The sequence below is a fragment of the Rhincodon typus genome, chromosome 6 (assembly GCF_021869965.1).
Source record: "Rhincodon typus isolate 14 chromosome 6, sRhiTyp1.1, whole genome shotgun sequence".
Classification (NCBI taxonomy): Eukaryota; Metazoa; Chordata; class Chondrichthyes; order Orectolobiformes; family Rhincodontidae; genus Rhincodon; species Rhincodon typus.
The window spans coordinates 898,322-908,678 of record NC_063337.1 but is presented as its reverse complement, the minus strand read 5'-3'; the positions used below and the strand labels follow the sequence as shown (position 1 = coordinate 908,678).

The window sequence follows — 10,357 nt, the reverse complement described above, 5'->3', positions numbered from 1 at the left end:
GGGGTGAGTGGTCCTGGTCAGTTGGGGGGGATTGGGGATGGGAAGGGGTGAGTGGTCCTGGTCAGTCTGGGGGGATTGGGGATGGGGAGGGGTGAGTGGTCCTGGTCAGTCTGGGGGGATGGGGATTGGTGAGTGGTCCTGGTCAGTCTGGGGGGATTGGGGATGGGAGATGGGGGTGAGTGGTCCGGGTCAGTCTTGTGGGGTTGGCGGGGTGGGGAGTGGCTGTCGTTTGTCAGTCTTGGGGTTTTGCTGTCTTACGCTGACCTTGTTCTTTGGTCATGAACTTCCAGACTGGGCTCACTTTCTCTCTGATTCTCTCTGAGTTTGGGGGAAGCTGGGATTTTATTGGAGCTTCAAGTTTTGGGCACTGATCAGTCCAAATGAAGGCAGGTCCCAGTGATCCATTGTAACGTCTCCGTGACTACTTTGGAAACTCGGGCAGTATGAGAGTCACTGTGATGTGACTGGGTGCTGAGTCAGTTTTTCAGGGTGTGTCACATCAGCCTAGAAAAACTAGTCTCTGTCTCACAGTAAGGGATATTTGTGTGTGTGTATACGTGTGTGTGTGTGTGTGTGTGTGTGATGAGTGTGAAATGTAGGTGTAGTCAGTCTGTGCTGATGCTGGGAGCAGGGCTGGAACACTCTCCTCAAACCCTCCCCGTTCTGCTCCTCTCCTGCTCTTACTGGGGTTTTGTTTCCAGCTTCACTGTCAAGAAGCAGCAGCACACTTTACACCCAAATCCCAATGGCCAGAAATTTCTAAAGTAGAAAGCGAAACAGAAGTTGCTGGAAAAGCTCAGCAGGTCAGGAAGCATCTGTGAAGAGAAATCAAAGTTAACATTTCAGTCTGGTGTCCCTTCCTCAGAACTCAGTGTCAGATTTGTGCTCAGTAAGATCCCTCCAACTAATGAAAGATTAATTTCTAGATAATTCAGAGCATCTTATGAGGACAGCATAGAGGAAGTTTTACTTTCACTTTAAAAGAGTAGAGGGAGCTTTACCCTTATTTAACCCGGTGCTCTCCCTGTCCTGGGAGGTGGACGGGTTTGTGCAGAGTTTGATGTTGAAGCTGAACAGATCGGCGAGAATGTGAGGAATGTGAGAAATGTGAGATGCGCCTATTGAGGACGTTCCAGTGTTACCTGATTCGGATACTCGCTGTGTACTCAGGGCAATTAGCTGTTGTAACAAGTCTGGCCAGTAATGTGTTCCTTTCCTATCAGTCCCTATGTGACCAGTAATGGTCAGATGTACATGATGCTGTGGGTTTTCATCAGTTCCCTCGACACATGCTGCTTGATCCTGATGCACAGCCCTGGTTAGAAGTGAAAAGTGCAACTAAACATGAGACCATTTGGTTGTCTTTGTCTTCAATTGTACTGAAGTTCTGCCTGAGTCCCACTCAGGCCTGAATTGGACGAATAGGTTTGGATCTGGATTCTGATTCTTTGCTGCACACACGATAATGTTTCATGCGTAATTGAATTGTCGAACAACTTCCTGTGTCTCAGTTTCCCTCCCCATCCTCTATCACCAAGGCCCCTTTGGATTCCCTACGTTAAGATTGCCAAATTCACCCCTCCCTTGCTCACCAGCTCCTGAAATGCTCACCAAAGCTCCAGTCTCCTCAATTCCAGATCTCTCTAGGCCACGTTCCATATTCTAATGGCAGTGAGCTCGCTCGAATAAGGAACGACAGTAGGCCACTCGGCCCTTCGAGTCTGCTCCTCCATCCAATGGCTGATCTGATTTTGACCTCAACCCTACATATCTCCCGATAATCTTTCAACCCCTTGGTAATCAAGAATCTATCGGCTTCTGCCTTAAAGATATTCTGCACCCACTACCTTTTGAGGTAAGGAAATGTGTGCTGCCCCTACCGTAACATATCAGCACATCCAGTTCAGGAACACCTCAACTTTAAAATGCTTACCCTAGATTTCAAATCTCTCTGTGGTCTAACCCCTCCCTATCTCTGTACCTTCCAGCCCCTATGACCCTCCTCCTCACTATCTCACCATTCTCTCCATTCCTCTCACTCTGTTGTCTCAACTATTCCTAACGTTCGTGGGTGTCCCTTTAGCCCACACCTTGACCAAAACCTGCCTCTTTATTTGAGTCTTGCTTTCTGTTGCTGCAGCCCATACACACATTTCCCCTGCCTGTGTGCAGTGTTTTGTGAGCTCTTGATATGGTGTTTACATATTGTCAGGGCTGGGTTTTTCAATATGAAAGTTACATTTCCTGAGAAATGGATGGAACTGTCTCAGGTAGATTCTAACTCTTTCACTTGGCCTCACACAGGGCTCTCCTTCTTCCTCTGCTGGACCTGCAGCCCCCATCGCAGAATTTGCTGCTGCTTGTGGACTCCATCGATGAAGGGGAGATCTTCAAAGATTCCGACTGGAAGCCTTCTGGGAAGAGTGGGACCATTGCTGAGCTTCTGTCCAATCACCAGGAGCTCTTCCCATCCTGGTTACTCCTGGTGTGTTCAGCTCGAAAACAAAACAAAGAAATTAGCAGAATGTTTTCAGGTGAGGATTGTCCAGGGGAGGTTTATTGAGGAGTTCAGAATGGCAGAAAGTTTTAGCAGGAGACCCTGTTCTCAGGGGCAGGAGGGTTGGTCGCTAAAGGGTCACAGGTTGAGGAGAATCAGCAAAAGAATGTGAGTGGGGGATACGGATAGTTTTTGATGCAGTGGGGTGTAATGATCTGGAACATGATGCCTGAAGGGAAAGTGGATTCAAGTAACTTTTTGAAGGGAATTAGAGAAATAGCTGAAAGGAAAACAACTGCAGGACTGTGGGAAAGAGTAAGGATAGTGCGGTGAATTGTATAGTTCTTTCAAAGAGTTGTCAAAAGGCAAAATGGGCCAAATGGCCTCCTTTGCAGGTTGGATTGAGTGAGTTGCATGTGGTCTAGTTAATGTCCTGTCCATGTTTAACATGACCATTTTGCAGGAACCAGCAGCAAATGACTCATTTTACCTGTTTTTCTTCTGGCAGGTTTCAGGAAAATTTGCCTGGATGATCTCCGTAAATCCCACATTGTGAAGGATGTGCAGCAGTACATTCTGTGCCGACTGGACCAGGAGGTAGCTCTGAGGCAGCACCTGACCCGTGACACTGCAGAGATGTTAAACCAGCTTCACATTAAGAGCAATGGGTGTTTCCTGTACTTGGAGAGAGTGTTGGATGGGGTGCTGGATAATTTTATCATGCTGCGTGAGATTCGTGATATTCCTGGCACCCTCAATGGCCTCTACCTTTGGCTGTGCCAGCGACTCTTCACCCGCAAGCAGTTCACCAAGATCCAGCCAATCCTCAATGTGATGCTGGCTGCCCAGAGACCTCTGACTCCCCAGGAGTTGTTTGAAGCTGTGTGGACCAAGGGCACTTGCTTAACAGCCAATGATTTCCAATGCAAGATGGAGATGTTGTCCAAACTTCTGCTGGATGGGGAAGGTGGCACCAAAATTGTCTTTCACCACAGCTTTGCTGAATGGCTGCTGGATGTTAAGTATTGCACTCAGAAGTACCTGTGCAGTGTGGCACAGGGGCATGCCATGCTCGCCATGGCTCTGACCTGCCATGCCAAGGAACTGACAGCTGCCCAGGTACAAGAATATGCCTGGCACCTCGTCCACTCCCGGCTCCAGACTGAGCCTTGCTGCCTGGCGCTCTGGATGCTGTGGAGTGGGGCACCAGTCAGCCGAGACTCCCTGGCCTCCATCTTGCTGGTGGAGCAGGAGGTCCTGCAACTGCTGGTCAAAGCTGGTGCCTATGCCACTGACCAGGAGGGAGCAGATTCCTCGGGGGTCATTCACCGCGCACTGGAGAGGGAGGACTCCATCCGAATGCTGCTGGAGAACGGGGCGAGTGTCCACCAGCGCGATTCGAGTGGGCGCACACTGCTCGCCAACGCAGCTTACAGTGGCAACCTGGAAGTGGTCAACCTCCTGCTGTCCAGGCAGGCCAACCTAGAGACTGAAGACCACCAAGGACAGACCCCCTTAACCCTGGCAGCTCGCATGGGTCACGCTAAAGTCCTTCACTGCCTGATTTCACACGGTGCCAACATCAATCATGCTGACCAGGAAGGCTGGACTGCACTGCGGTCAGCAGCCTGGGGAGGGCACTCTGAAGCAGTGACAGTGCTGCTGGAGTCTGGGGGCGCTGAGGTGGACAGTGTGGACACTGACCATCGCACAGCACTACGGGCTGCCGCCTGGGGTGGACATGAAGACATCGCCCTCACCCTGCTGCGACATGGGGCTGAGGTCAACAAGGTGGACACAGATGGACGCACTGCGCTGATTGCTGCTGCCTACATGGGTCACCGGGAGATGGTGGAGATCCTGCTGGACCATGGTGCTGACATCAATCACCGGGATGCAGACGGGCGCTCGGCACTGTCCGTGGCAGCACTGTGTGTGCCCGCCAGCCGGGGCTATGCCAACGTAGTGAGCCTGCTTATCGAGCAGGGTGCAGAGGTCGGGTACCGGGACCGCGATGGCCTGACCCCACTCCTGGTGGCTGCCTATGAAGGTCACGCAGACGTGGTGGATCTGCTGCTGGAAGGTGGAGCCGATGTGGATGAAGCAGACTCCACTGGGCGTACACCGCTCCTAGCTGCAGCTTCCATGGGTCATGCAGCTGTTGTCAATGCTCTGCTTTTCTGGGGTGCGGCTGTGGACACCATCGACAGTGAGGGTCGAACCGTACTGAGCATCGCTGCTGCTCATGGCAACACTGAGGTGGTGCAGACCCTCCTGGACAGAGGTCTGGATGAGAACCACCGTGATGACATGGGCTGGTCACCCCTTCACATGGCCAGCTTCGAGGGTCACTGCTCTGTCTGCCTGGCACTGATTGAGCAGGGTGCCAGGGTGACAGAGGTGGACAATGATGGAAGGATCCCAGTTATCCTGGCAGCTCAGGAAGGCCATTGCCAGTGCGTTGAAGTCCTGCTGGAACATAAATCTCCTGTGGACTGGCGAGGCTACGATGGGCGGACAGCGTTATGTTCCGCAGCTCTCGAAGGTCACAAGGAGGTGGTGAAGATGCTGTTGAGCAAAGGGGCCAGTGTAGACGTGAAGGATGCAGACGGGAGGCCCTTGCTCTACCTCCTGGCCTTGGACAGCCAGATGGAGATGCTTCAGCTGCTCCTGGATGAAGGAGCTGCTAATCTTGAGGCACAGGACATGGAGGGACGGACAGTACTGCATGTGTGTTGCTGGCAGGGCACCCTGGAGCTGGTAAAGTTACTGGTCAAGTACGGAGCAGATGTGAACGCCTTGGACAATGACCATCGCTCAGCCCTGCATTCAGCAGCCTGGCAAGGCCATTCACCTGTGGTGCAATTTCTGATTGAAAGTGGGGCTCGTGTTGATCACGCCTGTAACCAGGGAGCCACCAGCCTCTGCATAGCCTCACAGGAAGGTCACACAGAGGTGGTAAGGATTCTTGTGGAGAAGGGAGCAGATCCTAACCATGCTGACTCATATGGCCGCACCCCAATGAGAGTGGCAGCCAAACGTGGGCAGACAAAAATCATGAAGTTGTTGGAGAAATTTGGTGCACCAGCATTCAATGGCTATTTGGCACCAGCACCTGGGCAGAAAGGGGAGCTACAAACTTCCACGGTGAAGACTCTGTCCTCTGGTACATCCAACAGCTCGGGAAGTCCCAGTGTGGTGGCTGGGGAGATGCTTTCTGCCAACCGCACGGTCAGTGAAAGAAAACAAATAGTGGCAACAAGCTCTCCCTCTGGGTCCCCAGACTCCACTGTGGATCATCGCAAATCTCTCATGTCCAACAACTCTCTGAAAAGTTCCAAAAACTCCTCCATTGTCACCTCATCCACCTCCCATTCTCTAGCCACTGACCAGACGGTGCCCATCGATAGCTTGACCTTCACTCAGCAGATCCAGCAACATTCTCTGCCGCGCAGCCGCAGCCGACAGTCCATCCTCACCTCCCCTTCGTCAACACTGGTCAAACCCAAAGCCAACTCACAGACCAGTGCCATATCAGAGGCAGTAAAGAGCCCAAGTAGGCACGGAGGGAGCACACCCTTATCGAGCCCAGCGCTGGGCATTGAGCTGACAGAGACCAGCCCCAAGGGCAAGAAGGGACCATCAGGGAAGGTTGCTGTGACCGGTGTTCCAGAGCAGATTTCCAAAGCGGAAATCACCAAGAGGAGCTTACAGATTGGATCACCACTCATTACGTCAGTTGACAACAACAAACTGCATGTCGAGCGGGAGGCCTCTCCCTTCTCTTGGTACTGTGACAAACAAACTATGTCCTCAGGGCTGGAGGAGAAACAGAATGGAATCCTCGGCAAGTCCCATGGCAGAGGTCCCAGGAGCCCAAAGCCATCTCCCCAAAAGCTGAACAGCACCAGTGCAGTAGAGAAAGTGATGATGGAACCATTGATCACAATCACGACCCTAGATCCTGAACTAAATCTCAAACAAGCTATCAAACTTCAATTCGAGGGTCCAACAAGTGGCTTTAATTACAAGAAGGAAACGCCTCTATGAGGGGTAAGCTGTTAGTGTGTCATTGACTGGCTGGATGTCTTACTCTGGCTGTGCTAAGCCAAAAGACACCAGAGCTGAAGGAAGTCATTCAGTCCATCAAGTCTACTGTACCACTCAGTGAGATCATGGCTGATTTGATAATCCTCAACTCCTATTTACTGTGTTTTCCCCATAACCCTCGATTCCGTTCCTGATCAAAATTCTGTCTTAGCCTCAAATATACTTCACGACCCAGTCTTGCAGCCCTCTGCGGTAAAGAATTCCACAGATTCACTCCCCCACCTCCCGAGAGGAAATTCCTCCTCCTCTTTGTCTTAAATGTGTGACGCCTTACTGAAATGATGGTCTGTGGTCCTAGACTCTCCCACAAGGGGAAACAGCTTCTCGGCATCTGCTGTGTCAAGCCCCCTAATAATCTTGCATGTTGCCAGAAAGTCTCCTCTCATTCTCTTAAACTCCATTGAATAAAAGTCCAATCTCCCCTCAGAAAGAAATCCCTCCATACCCAGAATCAGCCACGTGAACCTTCTCTGGACTGTCTCCAAGGCCAGTTTATCTTTCTTTGGATAAGGCACCGCAGCTGTTCATCGTATTCCAGTTCTAGCCTGATTCGTGCCTTGTAAAGTTCCAGCAAACTGTCCCTATGTTTACGCTGCCTTCCCTTTGAAAGAAAGGCCATTATTCCATTCTTCCCTATTACTTGGTGAACTTGGATGACAACATTTTGGGATTCGTGGTGGAGGACTTCCAAATCCCTCAATGCTGCAGCTTTCTGTGGTCTTTCTCCATTTAAATAATCAGTTTATCTATTCTACCTGCCAAAGTGCATCATCTCACATTTTCCCACATTATGTCTCATCTTGCACGTTTTTTACTCACTTGTTTAACCTGCCTATAGCCCTCTGTAGACCCTTTATGTCATCCTCACTACATGCCTTCCCCTGTAATTTTGTGTCATTAACAAACTTGGCGACAGTACATTCACTTTTCTCATTCAAGTGATTAATATGCATTGTAAATAATTGCTCTGATTCTTGGCCTTCCACTAATTACAGGTTTCCAGCCCGAAAATGCCTCCCCACATCCCAACTCTCAGTCATATGTTAGTTAGCCAATCGACTGTCCATGTCAAACTACTCCCAACTCCATGGCCTCTAATCTTATTAAGTAGACTTATGCGGGTATCTTATAAAATGCTTACTCAAAATCCAAATATATTACATCCACTGGTTCCCTTTTACTTATCCAGCTTGTTACTTCCTCATGGCGTTCTTGGTGTTACACTAAATATGGTTGGGTATGTCTGACTGGGTATACAGCCGTCTGGACCAGTAGTCTCACAGCACTGGCCCTCCGACAGTGCGGCGCTCCCTCGGCACCGACCCTCCGACGGTGCGGCGCTCCCTCAGCACTGGTCCTCTGACGGTGCGGCGCTCCCTTAATACTGTGCTGAGTGTGTTGAACTTTTTGTTATTTTTCTGAAGTGGGGTTGAAACCCATGACCATCTATTACAGAGAAGTGAGTCAGACACTGAGGAAGAAACAGCTTCCACTCACCTTGTTTTGTCTGTACTTTTCTCAGGAAAGCTTCTGGTGACTGGCTTGATTGCAGAGAAAGTCGCTGCACTAGGTTCGGACTCCCTGGACTTGAAGAAATATTGTTCTGTGCCATGGGATGGACCTTCTGAGATTCCAGGAAAGGCAGCAGTATTCATCAGGCTCAATTCTCTGGGATAGCACTACATAATTCAGGAAAAGGACTGACCTCTTCCTCATCATATCAATGTATAATTCTGTGAATATGCATTGCAGTCTGCTTTGTTTAATGGCCTACATCTGCTGTAAAACAGTGTGTACAGTATTTGGGTCTTTTCCTGATGCAATCGGGATACAATTTTTATTTTTCTTAATTTTATTTCCTTCAGCGTTAATACTTATGCGAAGTGAGTGAAGAAGGTCAGTGGGATTTGTCCTAATCCTTCACTGGAGTGGATACCCCTTCCCCCTACCCTTCTGGATAGTGCCCTCTGACCTCCTGGTCAGGATATTGGAGTTTAAACAATGTTCGATATAAGCAGGTTCATCCGAGTCTGGGAGCACAGTCACGCTGTACCATTGGTGATGATGGAAAACCACCTACTGTGTCCTGTATTATTCTCCACATCCCATAATATTTACAAGCTGTGCTGCTGTTACTATTATTATAATGGTATATATGCCTATCCCAGCAGTTCAAGTGCTATGACTAGTTGTGCCCAAGTTATTATAGATGATTAATGGTGATGTATTTGTCCATGTGAATCATGCAAGTACTACAGATTGTATCATTGATTTCTGAGTGCTGGTTATGTTGGATTGATGGAAGATTTCAATAGCTTTGTTTGCTGGGGTGGGAATATGTTTGGGAGGCTGTATCAATGTGCAGGAGTTCAGTATGAACCGGAATCTCCAGGCCCATAATGTATTGCTGCTTCACACAGTTTGCAATATTTCCTCTGGGGAACAGCCCAACCACCCCCTGCCCCAGATACATGCCTGCTCACCCTTGCCCCTTGTTTACCCCTCAGGGGACAAGGAGAGGGAGCCATTACCCAGGCTGAGAGAAATGCTTGGATGTACTTGCTGGATGTTGAACTGGGTACATCTGGTTATGACTGCTTCACAGCAATGAAAAGAATCCAGGGCCCCTTTGGAGGGGAACTGCGACCAAGTTAACTCCTGAGTGGGGTTGTGGATGTTGGACACCGAGTTTGGGAGAGGGTTTGTGGCATTTGGATTTCTTGACGGGGGTAGGGAGAGATTCACCAGCATTCACCTGATCCTCTGAGGCTGACCTCAGCATTCCAGATTACCTTGGGGCTGATTCTGGGCTTTGGGAAGAATCTCAATGGTTGCCCTAACTCCCCATTTTCTCATGTACTGTAAAATTTCTGATCGTATTTTTTAGAGGGAGCGAGCAGGGGTTGCTGGGCAGTCTTGAATTGATTTGTTAATTTTGGTGCTCTTCTGATGTTCATTTCTATGGAGGGTTACTGATCATTTCTGGCATATTCAGCTGGCTGCTGTATTCCTCTCTTTCTGGTTTTTATACATGGATTTTTTTGAGATAAAATGTTCCTACTGGAGATTCTTTCCCTCTCATGCCAAATACAAAGCTTTTGGATTTAAGCACATTGTTTTCTTGTGTCTAAACTGCTGCTGGCTCATTCGCTATGCTGTCCATGTGAACAGGCGAAAACAAACATGAATCCTTCAGCATATGTGGCACTAACATGCAGGGGGGTGGTGTTCCCGTGTATCTGCTGCCTTAGTCTTTCTAGATGGAAGTCGTTGTGGGTTTGGAAGGTGATGTCTGAGAATCTTTGGTGAATTTCTGCAGTGCATCTTGTACAAAGTACACACTGCTGCTATTGAGCGTCAGGGTACTGTCAGAAGTGGGTAGTTCTCCCCAGTGACCTACAGCTAATATTTATCCCTCAACAACATCACTAAAATAGATGACATCATAGTGAATTTAGCTGTCAGCCAGGTGGACTTCACAGAATCTGAGTTCCCTGATTAGGCTGTTTATCTGGTCCAATCAGGGAGCCCTGGCAGGCAGATAAAAAGAGTACAAAAACAAAGTTGCTGGAAAAGCTCAGCAGGTCTGGCAGCATCTGTGGAGGAGAAAACAGAGTTAACGTTTCGGGTCCGGTGACCCTTCCTCAGAACGGTTCAATAATGTTAGGGCCTGAGCACCTTCTTCCCTGTCCTTTATGGGGTGGTGGTCAGTGTGGATGCTGGGGGAGGGGTCAGTGTGGATGCTGGGGG

The 10,357-nt window shown here is 49.4% G+C and overlaps 2 protein-coding genes across 3 annotated transcripts in view; both read left to right on the top strand.

Moving 5' to 3' along the window:
• selenoj (selenoprotein J) overlaps window positions 1–10,357 on the top strand; it is a 42,918-nt gene that overhangs the window by 1,361 nt on the left and 31,200 nt on the right. The window lies entirely within an intron of this gene.
• On the top strand, window positions 2,309–9,715 carry ankrd50l (ankyrin repeat domain 50-like). Its single transcript, XM_048598151.1, has 3 exons — window positions 2,309–2,534; window positions 3,006–6,550; window positions 8,130–9,715. Exons 1-2 carry the CDS (start codon window positions 2,525–2,527, stop codon window positions 6,545–6,547), a joined length of 3,552 nt encoding a protein of 1,183 aa, XP_048454108.1. The 5' UTR covers window positions 2,309–2,524; the 3' UTR covers window positions 6,548–6,550; window positions 8,130–9,715.